The sequence below is a fragment of the Anguilla anguilla genome, chromosome 2 (genome assembly GCF_013347855.1).
Source record: "Anguilla anguilla isolate fAngAng1 chromosome 2, fAngAng1.pri, whole genome shotgun sequence".
Lineage (NCBI taxonomy): Eukaryota > Metazoa > Chordata > Actinopteri > Anguilliformes > Anguillidae > Anguilla > Anguilla anguilla.
This window is the reverse complement of record NC_049202.1, coordinates 59,885,820-59,906,071: the sequence shown is the minus strand read 5'-3', so window position 1 is coordinate 59,906,071 and position 20,252 is coordinate 59,885,820. Positions and strand designations below refer to the sequence as shown.

Here is a 20,252-nt window from a genome sequence, read left to right as displayed (position 1 = left end):
AGCAAGGTGTAGGCTAACATTAATATTACTAGTTTAGTTTGCGTAACTTGGTAGTCTATGTGAGCGTGTACCATAATGTTGCTATTGTAAAATTCAAGAGAAGTTATGTTAGTATGCTTAAATGAGTAACCAAGCATATAGCTAGCTAATGTTAATTAATAGTTAATATTATAGCTTATCTCCTAACTTTATGTTCTGTATGTCTTATTGCTTAATTATAAAACAGATAGTTCTGGTCCTAGATGCTGATTGGTCAATACAGTGTTCCAGCCATGCTATAATACATAATACAGTAACAGCTATGAGGTGACACAATAATAAGACTATTTTGGTTACACTGACCTATAAAATGCTATTCCAAAAGCAAAATTAGACATGTTATACATTGTTAGAAAGCTTATACTTTCACCTACTGAATAAATGAATTGTTAATCAAGCCAGACTGTACTGAAGATGGTGACACCACCGTAAACAACACGTGTGGTATTACGCACAGCTATTTTTGGAACCTCTGAACCTCTTTAGCAACCGAGTCGGACTCTGCTGCTGCCGCCATAAAAACTGTAAAACTGTAGCGTTGACTGGAGCTGACCAATGACTGGAGCCGAAAACGACTAATGTTATGTAGCAATTACGTAGTGATATTGAAGAAAAACCTTTGTTACAATGAATTGAAGCGTTTTAGAAATCAAAAAGGTAAATTTATAAAAATAAAAAAAAGAAGTGTCGCTTTAAAATATTTAAGTCGATGCATTTTCAGCATCGACGTCATCGATTATGTCGACTGATTGCGGCAGCCCTACAATACAGTAACGGCTATGAAGCGACACACCCGTTCGCGTTATCACAGTGCACCTTTAGGAAGAGACTGGCCAGTGGCATAATGTTATTGGACCAACAACTTTGGATAAGCTACATTTAAGAGAACCCACAATAGAAAAATACGGTGCAAAAAAGCAGGCCAATAATATGAACAGTTTTAACATTGCTTTTAATAAGAAACAAGAAACAGAGTGCTGTACGCCACATTGTGGGATGGCAGGTGTGCTGTCCGGCAAGTTACAGCTTGGCGGGGCATGCCCCATACCTATACAGCACTGCGGCAGTTTTCAGGGTTACCTACAGAAATAACCCCAATGACCACAAACTCGCAACCCTTAAGAAATAGCCAATATTATTTATTCTACCTTGGCCTCATTTTCTACTGATTACCATCAGAAAGTGAATGTTTGCCGTGCAAACCTGCACCTCAATGGCACGTTCAGTGAATTCAATGAATTGTGTGACATTCGTAGGAAAGAAAACACAAAACTCATTGGTCTGTTCATATGATTGTTGTAGCCAGTGACCAGATCAGACTGGTGAATGGAGATGACCCATGCTCTGGCAGAGTGGAGATCTACCATGATGGTCAGTGGGGAACGGTGTGTGATGACATCTGGGACCTAGACAACGCTGAGGTGGTGTGTAGACAGGTGGGCTGTGGCAGAGCTGTGGCTGCTCAAAGCTCTGCCCACTTTGGACAGGGCAGCGGGCCCATCTGGTTGGATGATGTGAGGTGTTCAGGAAGTGAATCTGCCCTGACACAGTGCCAGCACCCTGGGTTTGGGTCACACAACTGTGGTCACAATGAAGATGCTGGCGTGGTTTGCTCAGGTAGGAAATCTTCAGTTTGTTTTTTAATTGCCTCAAATGGACTGTTACAAAGATGAACATGAGAACATATGCAGTGTTCAGTTTAAGTGCAATTCACATGTCTGTGTTAATGTTCGTAATCATTATTAACTGCAAGCCAATTTTATTATCAATGTCGAGTGATATCTTTTGTGGGAGGCAGCCAATTCAGATGTGTTTGCCTGAGTGTGGTTGAGACTACCTTCCATCATGCAAAATACTGACTTTACACATAGGAGGCATGGCCAATTAGTATATATTCCAAATATGTAGTTTATACGTTTAACATTTAAATTGAACAATTTTATTGATGTTTAAAAGCTACATTTACTTTTACATTCTTGTTTAACATTTGCATTTACATTTGCAGTCAATCTTTATTTTTATGTATAATATATCCTTTTTTAATCATACATTAATGAAAAATGTTACTCTTGAAAAAGCGATTACAATGTTTTGCGCCAATTTCTCTCTAAATGTTTAAAAGAAACATTTCAAAATTGTAGTACTTTTTTTCAGTTTGCCTTGGAAAATGGCACGTTCAGTGAATTCAGTGAATTGTGTGACATTCGTAGGAAAGAAAACACAAAACTCACTGGTCTGTTCATATGATTGTTGTAGCCAGTGACCAGATCAGACTGGTGAATGGAGATGACCCATGCTCTGGCAGAGTGGAGATCTACCATGATGGCCAGTGGGGAACAGTGTGTGATGAATTCTGGGACATGAACAACGCTGAGGTGGTGTGTAGACAGGTGGGCTGTGGCAGAGCTGTGGCTGCTCAAAGCAGTGCCCAATTTGGCCAGGGCAGTGGGCCCATCTGGTTGGATGATGTGAGATGCTCTGGAAACGAATCTGCCCTGACACAGTGCCAGCACCCTGTGTTTGGGTCACACAACTGTAGTCAGCATGAAGATGCTCATGTGGTTTGCTCAGGTAGGAAATCTTCTATGCTTTCATAATGGCCTTAAATTGACTGTTACAAAGATGTACAAGAGAAAATATCTATTCCTTTTTGGAAAGAAAATTTCAAAGAACAGTGCTCATTTTCAGTTGATGTAACATCACAGAATTCTTGGCAGAATTTTTAATTGTTTGCATACCTGATACTGAGTGTCTGTCAAACCAAGATTTACATGTAGATGTATGAAACAGAGCACATGACTGTATTATCAAATGATTTATCCATCAGGTCCATCTTGTTTTATGATAAACCTGAATCTTTACTCATTTTAAATGTAGCTTGAACTCACCTTCTCTGGGCAAGATGATTAGAGCTGATATTTTTAAGCCTGTTATTACATCTCTCCCCTTTTCAGATAAAGAAATAAATTACAGGGAAAAAAAACCTTTACTTGAGAAAAATATAAGAACCACAGAATTTATTGCTTATGTGAAGGAAGTCTTTATTATTACGCGAGGATGTGAATATTTCCATGAGATTTAAAAAAATGTGTTCCATGTAGCGATCAGACTGGAGAATGGAGATGATGAGTGCTCTGGCAGAGTGGAGATCTACCATGATGGTCAGTGGGGAACGGTGTGTGATGACATCTGGGACCTAGACAACGCTGAGGTGGTGTGTAGACAGTTGGGCTGTGGCAGAGCTGTGGCTGCTCAAAGCTTTGCCCACTTTGGACAGGGCAGCGGGCCCATCTGGTTGGATGATGTGAGGTGTTCAGGAAGTGAATCTGCCCTGACACAGTGCCAGCACCCTGGGTTTGGGTCACACAACTGTGGTCACAATGAAGATGCTGGCGTGGTTTGCTCAGGTAGGAAATCTTCAGTTTGTTTTTTAATTGCCTCAAATGGACTGTTACAAAGATGAACATGAGAACATATGCAGTGTTCAGTTTAAGTGCAATTCACATGTCTGTGTTAATGTTCGTAATCTTTAATAACTGTGAGCCAGTTTTATAATCAATGTTGAGTGATATCTTTGGCGGGAGGCAGTATTTATAATCCACTTTTGATTTTAGTGCTGGGTAATGTTTGTGACATGCTCTAGAAGTCCACTGAATGTGGGTGGGTATGTGTTACTGTCATTGTGAACAAAATGCAACCAGTGTGAACAATGGACAGTCTTTCGATGTTTCTCTAAGTTTGCACGTTTTAGGACAAAAAATGACAGTGGATTTTGTTCACTGGATTCTTTCTGTCATGAAGCCACCGACTTAACCGAAATTCATGTTGTCATTTCAAAAATGCATAGAAGATGCACCCCCCAAGCTTGTTTTGCCAACCCACATTACAAAATAAGGAACCATTGTTGTTAAAACATTGGCATCATAAAATAGCATATACAGATATAATTGTGAGTTTTAGCACTTTCAAGTGGTATAATGTGTGACCAGATTGATTAATAATTTCACTGTAAAAAAAAAACTGAATGGGCAGGTAAGCATTAAGAAAAAAGAACTAAGGTTCTAAAATAACTATAACCGATAATGAAAAAGTAGATCTCTCGATTGTGACAGCAAGCATCTCAGGGTTGTGTGGTCTTGCTATTTATGAGTGAAAAGATAGCTATTTCATAAAATCAAGCAATGTTATAGACCAAAAAACTAAAGAAATAGTGGGAAGAGAATGCAAGCTAGCTGGCAAGCTATATCTAAGCAAAAGATGTTAAAATTTTCTTTATGATGTTGCCACGAACTTCAAGGCGTCAAGGCCTTGACACTGATTTTTAACTACTACATTATTGCTTTGTGTTCTGTTGTAGGGAGTAGTTCCATAAATGCAAGTTTGGTGAATACAACACAAGCCCTAATACCTGGTATCAACGTCAGTTCAGAAGCATCAAGCTCAACAAGTTCCAACGGCAGTATCACAACATCATTTCCCGGATCCAACCTTACCAGTGCTGCCAACAATGTCGCATTTCCAGTGACCTCTTTAACCAGTAAGTCTGTATTATGTCTTTAGTAAATTGAATCCCAAGCTGGCCACTCTGTTCCACCGAAAAAGAAAGAAATAAAGATGTCCAAATTGTAAATATGTTTGTAAAATTGTTTAAAGTTGCGTGAAACAATATTGGAAACTTTGGGTAGCATTGCTTTGGTATACAGCTTGTTTAATGTGCGCAAGCTAAAATAGCCAGTATTGTTTCTTGTAACTGGGTATAATTTGGACATCAATACTTTTAAAGGTAGGCCTAGATTTTGCCAGTTTGAATGAATGACTTATAAACAGTGCTTTGTATGTGTGAGTAACTTGTAATTTTTGTATGTTGAAAACTTGTTTTTCATCAGATACACATATATAGCCACAAACACTACATTTTCTGTATTTGAGTAGTTCCGAAAAAGTGGTAGCATGAAGCAATTCCCCCTCTATCACACCAGTTCCATAATAATACAATTTCCGTACTTCCGTTGCCAAAATGTGCATGTAAATTTTTGGTGACTTAGGCCATGAAGGGGTCTATATTGTGTATTATAGCATGGCTGGCATGCAGTTTATAATATCAGTGGGCACCTTTAACAAGACATTGTACCATTGGCAATAGGTACGTTATTAAGAAAACACAGGTGATCTAGTTGTCTATGGATGATTTCAAAACACACTAACAAAATTTATGGTGTGTCTTTTGAGCCAAAAACTGCACTGTTTCACCCATTTATCACTTATGTAAATGACAACATACAGATGAATATACCCTATGCAAAAGTGATGATACTTAACTAGACTCTTTCTAGGGTTTTGTCATTTTATAGAAGTGGAGTGACTGACAAGTTAGCAAGGTGTAGGCTAACATTAATATTACTAGTTTAGTTTGCATGACTTGGTAGTCTATGTGAGCGTGTAGCATAATGTTGCTATGAAGGTAGGCTCCATGTCCAGGGATCAGACACAGGCTAAAATGTTTCAAATAAGCTCAGGTTAACTGTGTAGCAGTCAAAAATGTAGCTAGAAAGCGGCTCTATTCACTCTACCACAAATAGTTGATAGCAAATGAGCTTGTGTCAATATTTCCATTGTTTTGGTGTTTAAAAATGTTTAAAAGAAACATTTCAAAATTGTAGTACTTTTTTCAATTTGCCTTGGAAAATGGCACGTTCAGTGAATTCAGTGAATTGTGTGACATTCGTAGGAAAGAAAACACAAAACTCATTGGTTTGTTCATATGATTGTTGTAGCCAGTGACCAGATCAGACTGGTGAATGGAGATGACCCATGCTCTGGCAGAGTGGAGATCTACCATGATAGCCAGTGGGGAACGGTGTGTGATGACTTCTGGGACATGAACAACGCTGAGGTGGTGTGTAGACAGTTGGGCTGTGGCAAAGCTCTGGCTGCTCAAAACAGTGCCCACTTTGGACAGGGCAGCGGGCCCATCTGGTTGGATGATGTGAGGTGCTCTGCAAATGAATCTGCCCTGACACAGTGCCAGCACCCTGGGTTTGGGTCACACAACTGTGGTCACCATGAAGATGCTGGTGTGGTTTGCTCAGGTAGGAAATCTTCAGTTTGTTTTTTAATTGCCTCAAATGGACTGTTACAAAGATGAACATGAGAACATATGCAGTGTTCAGTTTAAGTGCAATTCACATGTCTGTGTTAATGTTCGTAATCATTAATAACTGTGAGCCAGTTTTATAATCAATGTTGAGTGATATCTTTGGCGGGAGGCAGTATTTATAATCCACTTTTGATTTTAGTGCTGGGTAATGTTTGTGACATGCTCTAGAAGTCCACTGAATGTGGGTGGGTATGTGTTACTGTCATTGTGAACAAAATGCAAACAGTGTGAACAATGGACAGTCTTTCGATGTTTCTCTAAGTTTGCACGTTTTAGGACAAAAAATGACAGTGGATTTTGTTCACTGGATCCTTTCTGTGATAAAGACACCGACTTAACCGAAATTCATGTTGTCATTTCAAAAATGCATAGAAGCTGCACCCTCCCAAGCTTGTTTTTCCAACCCACATTACAAAATAAGGATCCATTGTTGTTAAAACATTGGCATCATAAAATAGCATATACAGATATAATTGTGAGTTTTAACACTTTCAAGTTGTATAATGTGTGACCAGATTGATTAATAATTTCACTGTAAAAAATAAAAAACTGAATGGGCAGGTAAGCATTAAGAAAAAAGAACTAAGGTTCTAAAATAACTATAACCGATAATGAAAAAGTAGATCTCTTGATTGTGACAGCAAGCATCTCAGGGTTGTGTGGTCTTGCTATTTATGAGTGAAAAGATAGCTATTTCTTAAAATCAAGCAATGTTATAGACCAAAAAACTAAAGAAATAGTGGGAAGAGAATGCAAGCTAGCTGGCAAGCTATATCTAAGCAAAAGATGTTAAAATTTTCTTTATGATGTTGCCACGAACTTCAAGGCGTCAAGGCCTTGACACTGATTTTTAACTACTACATTATTGCTTTGTGTTCTGTTGTAGGGAGTAGTTCCATAAATGCAAGTTTGGTGAATACAACACAAGCCCTAATACCTGGTATCAACGTCAGTTCAGAAGCATCAAGCTCAACAAGTTCCAACGGCAGTATCACAACATCATTTCCCGGATCCAACCTTACCAGTGCTGCCAACAATGTCGCATTTCCAGTGACCTCTTTAACCAGTAAGTCTGTATTATGTCTTTAGTAAATTGAATCCCAAGCTGGCCACTCTGTTCCACCGAAAAAGAAAGAAATAAAGATGTCCAAATTGTAAATATGTTTGTAAAATTGTTTAAAGTTGCGTGAAACAATATTGGAAACTTTGGGTAGCATTGCTTTGGTATACAGCTTGTTTAATGTGCGCAAGCTAAAATAGCCAGTATTGTTTCTTGTAACTGGGTATAATTTGGACATCAATACTTTTAAAGGTAGGCCTAGATTTTGCCAGTTTGAATGAATGACTTATAAACAGTGCTTTGTATGTGTGAGTAACTTGTAATTTTTGTATGTTGAAAACTTGTTTTTCATCAGATACACATATATAGCCACAAACACTACATTTTCTGTATTTGAGTAGTTCCGAAAAAGTGGTAGCATGAAGCAATTCCCCCTCTATCACACCAGTTCCATAATAATACAATTTCCGTACTTCCGTTGCCAAAATGTGCATGTAAATTTTTGGTGACTTAGGCCATGAAGGGGTCTATATTGTGTATTATAGCATGGCTGGCATGCAGTTTATAATATCAGTGGGCACCTTTAACAAGACATTGTACCATTGGCAATAGGTACGTTATTAAGAAAACACAGGTGATATAGTTGTCTATGGATGATTTCAAAACACACTAACAAAATTTATGGTGTGTCTTTTGAGCCAAAAACTGCACTGTTTCACCCATTTATCACTTATGTAAATGACAACATACAGATGAATATACCCTATGCAAAAGTGATGATACTTAACTAGACTCTTTCTAGGGTTTTGTCATTTTATAGAAGTGGAGTGACTGACAAGTTAGCAAGGTGTAGGCTAACATTAATATTACTAGTTTAGTTTGCATGACTTGGTAGTCTATGTGAGCGTGTAGCATAATGTTGCTATGAAGGTAGGCTCCATGTCCAGGGATCAGACACAGGCTAAAATGTTTCAAATAAGCTCACGTTAACTGTGTAGCAGTCAAAAATGTAGCTAGAAAGCGGCTCTATTCACTCTACCTCAAATAGCTGATAGCAAATGAGCTTGTGTCAATATTTCCATTGTTTTGGTGTTTAAAAATGTTTAAAAGAAACATTTCAAAATTGTAGTACTTTTTTCAATTTGCCTTGGAAAATGGCACGTTCAGTGAATTCAGTGAATTGTGTGACATTCGTAGGAAAGAAAACACAAAACTCATTGGTTTGTTCATATGATTGTTGTAGCCAGTGACCAGATCAGACTGGTGAATGGAGATGACCCATGCTCTGGCAGAGTGGAGATCTACCATGATAGCCAGTGGGGAACGGTGTGTGATGACTTCTGGGACATGAACAACGCTGAGGTGGTGTGTAGACAGTTGGGCTGTGGCAAAGCTCTGGCTGCTCAAAACAGTGCCCACTTTGGACAGGGCAGCGGGCCCATCTGGTTGGATGATGTGAGGTGCTCTGCAAATGAATCTGCCCTGACACAGTGCCAGCACCCTGGGTTTGGGTCACACAACTGTGGTCACCATGAAGATGCTGGTGTGGTTTGCTCAGGTAGGAAATCTTCAGTTTGTTTTTTAAATGCCTCAAATGGACTGTTACAAAGATGAACATGAGAACATATGCAGTGTTCAGTTTAAGTGCAATTCACATGTCTGTGTTAATGTTCGTAATCATTAATAACTGTGAGCCAGTTTTATAATCAATGTTGAGTGATATCTTTGGCGGGAGGCAGTATTTATAATCCACTTTTGATTTTAGTGCTGGGTAATGTTTGTGACATGCTCTAGAAGTCCACTGAATGTGGGTGGGTATGTGTTACTGTCATTGTGAACAAAATGCAAACAGTGTGAACAATGGACAGTCTTTCGATGTTTCTCTAAGTTTGCACGTTTTAGGACAAAAAATGACAGTGGATTTTGTTCACTGGATCCTTTCTGTGATAAAGACACCGACTTAACCGAAATTCATGTTGTCATTTCAAAAATGCATAGAAGCTGCACCCTCCCAAGCTTGTTTTTCCAACCCACATTACAAAATAAGGATCCATTGTTGTTAAAACATTGGCATCATAAAATAGCATATACAGATATAATTGTGAGTTTTAACACTTTCAAGTTGTATAATGTGTGACCCGATTGATTAATAATTTCACTGTAAAAAATAAAAAACTGAATGGGCAGGTAAGCATTAAGAAAAAAGAACTAAGGTTCTAAAATAACTATAACCGATAATGAAAAAGTAGATCTCTTGATTGTGACAGCAAGCATCTCAGGGTTGTGTGGTCTTGCTATTTATGAGTGAAAAGATAGCTATTTCATAAAATCAAGCAATGTTATAGACCAAAAAACTAAAGAAATAGTGGGAAGAGAATGCAAGCTAGCTGGCAAGCTATATCTAAGCAAAAGATGTTAAAATTTTCTTTATGATGTTGCCACGAACTTCAAGGCGTCAAGGCCTTGACACTGATTTTTAACTGCTACATTATTGCTTTGTGTTCTGTTGTAGGGAGTAGTTCCATAAATGCAAGTTTGGTGAATACAACACAAGCCCTAATACCTGGTATCAACGTCAGTTCAGAAGCATCAAGCTCAACAAGTTCCAACGGCAGTATCACAACATCATTTCCCGGATCCAACCTTACCAGTGCTGCCAACAATGTCGCATTTCCAGTGACCTCTTTAACCAGTAAGTCTGTATTATGTCTTTAGTAAATTGAATCCCAAGCTGGCCACTCTGTTCCACCGAAAAAGAAAGAAATAAAGATGTCCAAATTGTAAATATGTTTGTAAAATTGTTTAAAGTTGCGTGAAACAATATTGGAAACATTGGGTAGCATTGCTTTGGTATACAGCTTGTTTAATGTGCGCGAGCTAAAATAGCCAGTATTGTTTCTTGTAACTGGGTATAATTTGGACATCAATACTTTTAAAGGTAGGCCTAGATTTTGCCAGTTTGAATGAATGACTTATAAACAGTGCTTTGTATGTGTGAGTAACTTGTAATTTTTGTATGTTGAAAACTTGTTTTTCATCAGATACACATATATAGCCACAAACACTACATTTTCTGTATTTGTGTAGTTCCGAAAAAGTGGTAGCATGAAGCAATTCCCCCTCTATCACACCAGTTCCATAATAAGAGAATTTCCGTACTTCCGATGCTAAAATGTGCATGTACATTTTTGATGACTTAGGCCATGAAGGGGTCTATATTGTGTATTATAGCATGGCTGGCATGCAGTTTATAATATCAGTGGGCACCTTTAACGAGAAATTGTACCATTGGCAATACGTACGTTATTAAGAAAACACAGGTGATATAGTTGTCTATGGATGATTTCAAAACACACTAACAAAATTTACGGTGTGTCTTTTGAGCCAAAAACTGCACTGTTTCACCCATTTATCACTTATGTAAATGACAACATACAGATGAATATACCCTATGCAAAAGTGATGATACTTAACTAGACTCTTTCTAGGATTTTGTCATCTTATAGAAGTGGAGTGACTGAGAAGTTAGCAAGGTGTAGGCTAACATTAATATTACTAGTTTAGTTTGCGTAACTTGGTAGTCTATGTGAGCGTGTACCATAATGTTGCTATTGTAAAATTCAAGAGAAGTTATGTTAGTATGCTTAAATGAGTAACCAAGCATATAGCTAGCTAATGTTAATTAATAGTTAATATTATAGCTTATCTCCTAACTTTATGTTCTGTATGTCTTATTGCTTAATTATAAAACAGATAGTTCTGGTCCTAGATGCTGATTGGTCAATACAGTGTTCCAGCCATGCTATAATACATAATACAGTAACAGCTATGAGGTGACACAATAATAAGACTATTTTGGTTACACTGACCTATAAAATGCTATTCCAAAAGCAAAATTAGACATGTTATACATTGTTAGAAAGCTTATACTTTCACCTACTGAATAAATGAATTGTTAATCAAGCCAGACTGTACTGAAGATGGTGACACCACCGTAAACAACACGTGTGGTATTACGCACAGCTATTTTTGGAACCTCTGAACCTCTTTAGCAACCGAGTCGGACTCTGCTGCTGCCGCCATAAAAACTGTAAAACTGTAGCGTTGACTGGAGCTGACCAATGACTGGAGCCGAAAACGACTAATGTTATGTAGCAATTACGTAGTGATATTGAAGAAAAACCTTTGTTACAATGAATTGAAGCGTTTTAGAAATCAAAAAGGTAAATTTATAAAAATAAAAAAAAGAAGTGTCGCTTTAAAATATTTAAGTCGATGCATTTTCAGCATCGACGTCATCGATTATGTCGACTGATTGCGGCAGCCCTACAATACAGTAACGGCTATGAAGCGACACACCCGTTCGCGTTATCACAGTGCACCTTTAGGAAGAGACTGGCCAGTGGCATAATGTTATTGGACCAACAACTTTGGATAAGCTACATTTAAGAGAACCCACAATAGAAAAATACGGTGCAAAAAAGCAGGCCAATAATATGAACAGTTTTAACATTGCTTTTAATAAGAAACAAGAAACAGAGTGCTGTACGCCACATTGTGGGATGGCAGGTGTGCTGTCCGGCAAGTTACAGCTTGGCGGGGCATGCCCCATACCTATACAGCACTGCGGCAGTTTTCAGGGTTACCTACAGAAATAACCCCAATGACCACAAACTCGCAACCCTTAAGAAATAGCCAATATTATTTATTCTACCTTGGCCTCATTTTCTACTGATTACCATCAGAAAGTGAATGTTTGCCGTGCAAACCTGCACCTCAATGGCACGTTCAGTGAATTCAATGAATTGTGTGACATTCGTAGGAAAGAAAACACAAAACTCATTGGTCTGTTCATATGATTGTTGTAGCCAGTGACCAGATCAGACTGGTGAATGGAGATGACCCATGCTCTGGCAGAGTGGAGATCTACCATGATGGTCAGTGGGGAACGGTGTGTGATGACATCTGGGACCTAGACAACGCTGAGGTGGTGTGTAGACAGGTGGGCTGTGGCAGAGCTGTGGCTGCTCAAAGCTCTGCCCACTTTGGACAGGGCAGCGGGCCCATCTGGTTGGATGATGTGAGGTGTTCAGGAAGTGAATCTGCCCTGACACAGTGCCAGCACCCTGGGTTTGGGTCACACAACTGTGGTCACAATGAAGATGCTGGCGTGGTTTGCTCAGGTAGGAAATCTTCAGTTTGTTTTTTAATTGCCTCAAATGGACTGTTACAAAGATGAACATGAGAACATATGCAGTGTTCAGTTTAAGTGCAATTCACATGTCTGTGTTAATGTTCGTAATCATTATTAACTGCAAGCCAATTTTATTATCAATGTCGAGTGATATCTTTTGTGGGAGGCAGCCAATTCAGATGTGTTTGCCTGAGTGTGGTTGAGACTGCCTTCCATCATGCAAAATACTGACTTTACACATAGGAGGCATGGCCAATTAGTATATATTCCAAATATGTAGTTTATACGTTTAACATTTAAATTGAACAATTTTATTGATGTTTAAAAGCTACATTTACATTTACATTCATGTTTAACATTTGCATTTACATTTACAGTCAATCTTTATTTTTATGTATAATATATCCTTTTTTAATCATACATTAATGAAAAATGTTACTCTTGAAAAAGCGATTACAATGTTTTGCGCCAATTTCTCTCTAAATGTTTAAAAGAAACATTTCAAAATTGTAGTACTTTTTTTCAGTTTGCCTTGGAAAATGGCACGTTCAGTGAATTCAGTGAATTGTGTGACATTCGTAGGAAAGAAAACACAAAACTCACTGGTCTGTTCATATGATTGTTGTAGCCAGTGACCAGATCAGACTGGTGAATGGAGATGACCCATGCTCTGGCAGAGTGGAGATCTACCATGATGGCCAGTGGGGAACAGTGTGTGATGAATTCTGGGACATGAACAACGCTGAGGTGGTGTGTAGACAGGTGGGCTGTGGCAGAGCTGTGGCTGCTCAAAGCAGTGCCCAATTTGGCCAGGGCAGTGGGCCCATCTGGTTGGATGATGTGAGATGCTCTGGAAACGAATCTGCCCTGACACAGTGCCAGCACCCTGGGTTTGGGTCACACAACTGTAGTCAGCATGAAGATGCTCATGTGGTTTGCTCAGGTAGGAAATCTTCTATGCTTTCATAATGGCCTTAAATTGACTGTTACAAAGATGTACAAGAGAAAATATCTATTCCTTTTTGGAAAGAAAATTTCAAAGAACAGTGCTCATTTTCAGTTGATGTAACATCACAGAATTCTTGGCAGAATTTTTAATTGTTTGCATACCTGATACTGAGTGTCTGTCAAACCAAGATTTACATGTAGATGTATGAAACAGAGCACATGACTGTATTATCAAATGATTTATCCATCAGGTCCATCTTGTTTTATGATAAACCTGAATCTTTACTCATTTTAAATGTAGCTTGAACTCACCTTCTCTGGGCAAGATGATTAGAGCTGATATTTTTAAGCCTGTTATTACATCTCTCCCCTTTTCAGATAAAGAAATAAATTACAGGGAAAAAAAACCTTTACTTGAGAAAAATATAAGAACCACAGAATTTATTGCTTATGTGAAGGAAGTCTTTATTATTACGCGAGGATGTGAATATTTCCATGAGATTTAAAAAAATGTGTTCCATGTAGCGATCAGACTGGAGAATGGAGATGATGAGTGCTCTGGCAGAGTGGAGATCTACCATGATGGTCAGTGGGGAACGGTGTGTGATGACATCTGGGACCTAGACAACGCTGAGGTGGTGTGTAGACAGTTGGGCTGTGGCAGAGCTGTGGCTGCTCAAAGCTTTGCCCACTTTGGACAGGGCAGCGGGCCCATCTGGTTGGATGATGTGAGGTGTTCAGGAAGTGAATCTGCCCTGACACAGTGCCAGCACCCTGGGTTTGGGTCACACAACTGTGGTCACAATGAAGATGCTGGCGTGGTTTGCTCAGGTAGGAAATCTTCAGTTTGTTTTTTAATTGCCTCAAATGGACTGTTACAAAGATGAACATGAGAACATATGCAGTGTTCAGTTTAAGTGCAATTCACATGTCTGTGTTAATGTTCGTAATCTTTAATAACTGTGAGCCAGTTTTATAATCAATGTTGAGTGATATCTTTGGCGGGAGGCAGTATTTATAATCCACTTTTGATTTTAGTGCTGGGTAATGTTTGTGACATGCTCTAGAAGTCCACTGAATGTGGGTGGGTATGTGTTACTATCATTGTGAACAAAATGCAAACAGTGTGAACAATGGACAGTCTTTCGATGTTTCTCTAAGTTTGCACGTTTTAGGACAAAAAATGACAGTGGATTTTGTTCACTGGATTCTTTCTGTCATGAAGCCACCGACTTAACCGAAATTCATGTTGTCATTTCAAAAATGCATAGAAGATGCACCCCCCAAGCTTGTTTTGCCAACCCACATTACAAAATAAGGAACCATTGTTGTTAAAACATTGGCATCATAAAATAGCATATACAGATATAATTGTGAGTTTTAGCACTTTCAAGTGGTATAATGTGTGACCAGATTGATTAATAATTTCACTGTAAAAAAAAAACTGAATGCGCAGGTAAGCATTAAGAAAAAAGAACTAAGGTTCTAAAATAACTATAACCGATAATGAAAAAGTAGATCTCTCGATTGTGACAGCAAGCATCTCAGGGTTGTGTGGTCTTGCTATTTATGAGTGAAAAGATAGCTATTTCATAAAATCAAGCAATGTTATAGACCAAAAAACTAAAGAAATAGTGGGAAGAGAATGCAAGCTAGCTGGCAAGCTATATCTAAGCAAAAGATGTTAAAATTTTCTTTATGATGTTGCCACGAACTTCAAGGCGTCAAGGCCTTGACACTGATTTTTAACTACTACATTATTGCTTTGTGTTCTGTTGTAGGGAGTAGTTCCATAAATGCAAGTTTGGTGAATACAACACAAGCCCTAATACCTGGTATCAACGTCAGTTCAGAAGCATCAAGCTCAACAAGTTCCAACGGCAGTATCACAACATCATTTCCCGGATCCAACCTTACCAGTGCTGCCAACAATGTCGCATTTCCAGTGACCTCTTTAACCAGTAAGTCTGTATTATGTCTTTAGTAAATTGAATCCCAAGCTGGCCACTCTGTTCCACCGAAAAAGAAAGAAATAAAGATGTCCAAATTGTAAATATGTTTGTAAAATTGTTTAAAGTTGCGTGAAACAATATTGGAAACTTTGGGTAGCATTGCTTTGGTATACAGCTTGTTTAATGTGCGCAAGCTAAAATAGCCAGTATTGTTTCTTGTAACTGGGTATAATTTGGACATCAATACTTTTAAAGGTAGGCCTAGATTTTGCCAGTTTGAATGAATGACTTATAAACAGTGCTTTGTATGTGTGAGTAACTTGTAATTTTTGTATGTTGAAAACTTGTTTTTCATCAGATACACATATATAGCCACAAACACTACATTTTCTGTATTTGAGTAGTTCCGAAAAAGTGGTAGCATGAAGCAATTCCCCCTCTATCACACCAGTTCCATAATAATACAATTTCCGTACTTCCGTTGCCAAAATGTGCATGTAAATTTTTGGTGACTTAGGCCATGAAGGGGTCTATATTGTGTATTATAGCATGGCTGGCATGCAGTTTATAATATCAGTGGGCACCTTTAACAAGACATTGTACCATTGGCAATAGGTACGTTATTAAGAAAACACAGGTGATATAGTTGTCTATGGATGATTTCAAAACACACTAACAAAATTTATGGTGTGTCTTTTGAGCCAAAAACTGCACTGTTTCACCCATTTATCACTTATGTAAATGACAACATACAGATGAATATACCCTATGCAAAAGTGATGATACTTAACTAGACTCTTTTAGGGTTTTGTCATTTTATAGAAGTGGAGTGACTGACAAGTTAGCAAGGTGTAGGCTAACATTAATATTACTAGTTTAGTTTGCATGACTTGGTAGTCTATGTGAGCGTGTAGCATAATGTTGCTATGAAGGTAGGCTCCATGTCCAGGGATCAGACACAGGCTAAAATGTTTCAAATAAGCTCAGGTTAACTGTGTAGCAGTCAAAAATGTAGCTAGAAAGCGGCTCTATTCACTCTACCACAAATAGTTGATAGCAAATGAGCTTGTGTCAATATTTCCATTGTTTTGGTGTTTAAAAATGTTTAAAAGAAACATTTCAAAATTGTAGTACTTTTTTCAATTTGCCTTGGAAAATGGCACGTTCAGTGAATTCAGTGAATTGTGTGACATTCGTAGGAAAGAAAACACAAAACTCATTGGTTTGTTCATATGATTGTTGTAGCCAGTGACCAGATCAGACTGGTGAATGGAGATGACCCATGCTCTGGCAGAGTGGAGATCTACCATGATAGCCAGTGGGGAACGGTGTGTGATGACTTCTGGGACATGAACAACGCTGAGGTGGTGTGTAGACAGTTGGGCTGTGGCAAAGCTCTGGCTGCTCAAAACAGTGCCCACTTTGGACAGGGCAGCGGGCCCATCTGGTTGGATGATGTGAGGTGCTCTGCAAATGAATCTGCCCTGACACAGTGCCAGCACCCTGGGTTTGGGTCACACAACTGTGGTCACCATGAAGATGCTGGTGTGGTTTGCTCAGGTAGGAAATCTTCAGTTTGTTTTTTAAATGCCTCAAATGGACTGTTACAAAGATGAACATGAGAACATATGCAGTGTTCAGTTTAAGTGCAATTCACATGTCTGTGTTAATGTTCGTAATCATTAATAACTGTGAGCCAGTTTTATAATCAATGTTGAGTGATATCTTTGGCGGGAGGCAGTATTTATAATCCACTTTTGATTTTAGTGCTGGGTAATGTTTGTGACATGCTCTAGAAGTCCACTGAATGTGGGTGGGTATGTGTTACTGTCATTGTGAACAAAATGCAAACAGTGTGAACAATGGACAGTCTTTCGATGTTTCTCTAAGTTTGCACGTTTTAGGACAAAAAATGACAGTGGATTTTGTTCACTGGATCCTTTCTGTGATAAAGACACCGACTTAACCGAAATTCATGTTGTCATTTCAAAAATGCATAGAAGCTGCACCCTCCCAAGCTTGTTTTTCCAACCCACATTACAAAATAAGGATCCATTGTTGTTAAAACATTGGCATCATAAAATAGCATATACAGATATAATTGTGAGTTTTAACACTTTCAAGTTGTATAATGTGTGACCAGATTGATTAATAATTTCACTGTAAAAAATAAAAAACTGAATGGGCAGGTAAGCATTAAGAAAAAAGAACTAAGGTTCTAAAATAACTATAACCGATAATGAAAAAGTAGATCTCTTGATTGTGACAGCAAGCATCTCAGGGTTGTGTGGTCTTGCTATTTATGAGTGAAAAGATAGCTATTTCATAAAATCAAGCAATGTTATAGACCAAAAAACTAAAGAAATAGTGGGAAGAGAATGCAAGCTAGCTGGCAAGCTATATCTAAGCAAAAGATGTTAAAATTTTCTTTATGATGTTGCCACGAACTTCAAGGCGTCAAGGCCTTGACACTGATTTTTAACTACTACATTATTGCTTTGTGTTCTGTTGTAGGGAGTAGTTCCATAAATGCAAGTTTGGTGAATACAACACAAGCCCTAATACCTGGTATCAACGTCAGTTCAGAAGCATCAAGCTCAACAAGTTCCAACGGCAGTATCACAACATCATTTCCCGGATCCAACCTTACCAGTGCTGCCAACAATGTCGCATTTCCAGTGACCTCTTTAACCAGTAAGTCTGTATTATGTCTTTAGTAAATTGAATCCCAAGCTGGCCACTCTGTTCCACCGAAAAAGAAAGAAATAAAGATGTCCAAATTGTAAATATGTTTGTAAAATTGTTTAAAGTTGCGTGAAACAATATTGGAAACTTTGGGTAGCATTGCTTTGGTATACAGCTTGTTTAATGTGCGCAAGCTAAAATAGCCAGTATTGTTTCTTGTAACTGGGTATAATTTGGACATCAATACTTTTAAAGGTAGGCCTAGATTTTGCCAGTTTGAATGAATGACTTATAAACAGTGCTTTGTATGTGTGAGTAACTTGTAATTTTTGTATGTTGAAAACTTGTTTTTCATCAGATACACATATATAGCCACAAACACTACATTTTCTGTATTTGAGTAGTTCCGAAAAAGTGGTAGCATGAAGCAATTCCCCCTCTATCACACCAGTTCCATAATAATACAATTTCCGTACTTCCGTTGCCAAAATGTGCATGTAAATTTTTGGTGACTTAGGCCATGAAGGGGTCTATATTGTGTATTATAGCATGGCTGGCATGCAGTTTATAATATCAGTGGGCACCTTTAACAAGACATTGTACCATTGGCAATAGGTACGTTATTAAGAAAACACAGGTGATATAGTTGTCTATGGATGATTTCAAAACACACTAACAAAATTTATGGTGTGTCTTTTGAGCCAAAAACTGCACTGTTTCACCCATTTATCACTTATGTAAATGACAACATACAGATGAATATACCCTATGCAAAAGTGATGATACTTAACTAGACTCTTTCTAGGGTTTTGTCATTTTATAGAAGTGGAGTGACTGACAAGTTAGCAAGGTGTAGGCTAACATTAATATTACTAGTTTAGTTTGCATGACTTGGTAGTCTATGTGAGCGTGTAGCATAATGTTGCTATGAAGGTAGGCTCCATGTCCAGGGATCAGACACAGGCTAAAATGTTTCAAATAAGCTCAGGTTAACTGTGTAGCAGTCAAAAATGTAGCTAGAAAGCGGCTCTATTCACTCTACCACAAATAGTTGATAGCAAATGAGCTTGTGTCAATATTTCCATTGTTTTGGTGTTTAAAAATGTTTAAAAGAAACATTTCAAAATTGTAGTACTTTTTTCAATTTGCCTTGGAAAATGGCACGTTCAGTGAATTCAGTGAATTGTGTGACATTCGTAGGAAAGAAAACACAAAACTCATTGGTTTGTTCATATGATTGTTGTAGCCAGTGACCAGATCAGACTGGTGAATGGAGATGACCCATGCTCTGGCAGAGTGGAGATCTACCATGATAGCCAGTGGGGAACGGTGTGTGATGACTTCTGGGACATGAACAACGCTGAGGTGGTGTGTAGACAGTTGGGCTGTGGCAAAGCTCTGGCTGCTCAAAACAGTGCCCACTTTGGACAGGGCAGCGGGCCCATCTGGTTGGATGATGTGAGGTGCTCTGCAAATGAATCTGCCCTGACACAGTGCCAGCACCCTGGGTTTGGGTCACACAACTGTGGTCACCATGAAGATGCTGGTGTGGTTTGCTCAGGTAGGAAATCTTCAGTTTGTTTTTTAAATGCCTCAAATGGACTGTTACAAAGATGAACATGAGAACATATGCAGTGTTCAGTTTAAGTGCAATTCACATGTCTGTGTTAATGTTCGTAATCATTAATAACTGTGAGCCAGTTTTATAATCAATGTTGAGTGATATCTTTGGCGGGAGGCAGTATTTATAATCCACTTTTGATTTTAGTGCTGGGTAATGTTTGTGACATGCTCTAGAAGTCCACTGAATGTGGGTGGGTATGTGTTACTGTCATTGTGAACAAAATGCAAACAGTGTGAACAATGGACAGTCTTTCGATGTTTCTCTAAGTTTGCACGTTTTAGGACAAAAAATGACAGTGGATTTTGTTCACTGGATCCTTTCTGTGATAAAGACACCGACTTAACCGAAATTCATGTTGTCATTTCAAAAATGCATAGAAGCTGCACCCTCCCAAGCTTGTTTTTCCAACCCACATTACAAAATAAGGATCCATTGTTGTTAAAACATTGGCATCATAAAATAGCATATACAGATATAATTGTGAGTTTTAACACTTTCAAGTTGTATAATGTGTGACCAGATTGATTAATAATTTCACTGTAAAAAATAAAAAACTGAATGGGCAGGTAAGCATTAAGAAAAAAGAACTAAGG

At 38.3% G+C, this 20,252-nt stretch overlaps 1 protein-coding gene across 1 annotated transcript in view; it reads left to right on the top strand.

Moving 5' to 3' along the window:
• The window catches only part of LOC118220377 (deleted in malignant brain tumors 1 protein-like), a 60,374-nt gene that overhangs the window by 16,765 nt on the left and 23,357 nt on the right, over nucleotides 1–20,252 (top strand). Inside the window, exons 10-24 of the mRNA XM_035404244.1 lie at nucleotides 1,342–1,656; nucleotides 2,296–2,625; nucleotides 3,138–3,446; nucleotides 4,397–4,576; nucleotides 5,814–6,128; nucleotides 7,083–7,262; nucleotides 8,500–8,814; nucleotides 9,769–9,948; nucleotides 12,125–12,439; nucleotides 13,079–13,414; nucleotides 13,924–14,229; nucleotides 15,180–15,359; nucleotides 16,596–16,910; nucleotides 17,865–18,044; nucleotides 19,282–19,596. Of these exons, the coding sequence (XP_035260135.1) occupies nucleotides 1,342–1,656; nucleotides 2,296–2,625; nucleotides 3,138–3,446; nucleotides 4,397–4,576; nucleotides 5,814–6,128; nucleotides 7,083–7,262; nucleotides 8,500–8,814; nucleotides 9,769–9,948; nucleotides 12,125–12,439; nucleotides 13,079–13,414; nucleotides 13,924–14,229; nucleotides 15,180–15,359; nucleotides 16,596–16,910; nucleotides 17,865–18,044; nucleotides 19,282–19,596 (4,071 nt within the window). The remainder of the gene's footprint in view (nucleotides 1–1,341; nucleotides 1,657–2,295; nucleotides 2,626–3,137; nucleotides 3,447–4,396; nucleotides 4,577–5,813; nucleotides 6,129–7,082; nucleotides 7,263–8,499; nucleotides 8,815–9,768; nucleotides 9,949–12,124; nucleotides 12,440–13,078; nucleotides 13,415–13,923; nucleotides 14,230–15,179; nucleotides 15,360–16,595; nucleotides 16,911–17,864; nucleotides 18,045–19,281; nucleotides 19,597–20,252) is intronic.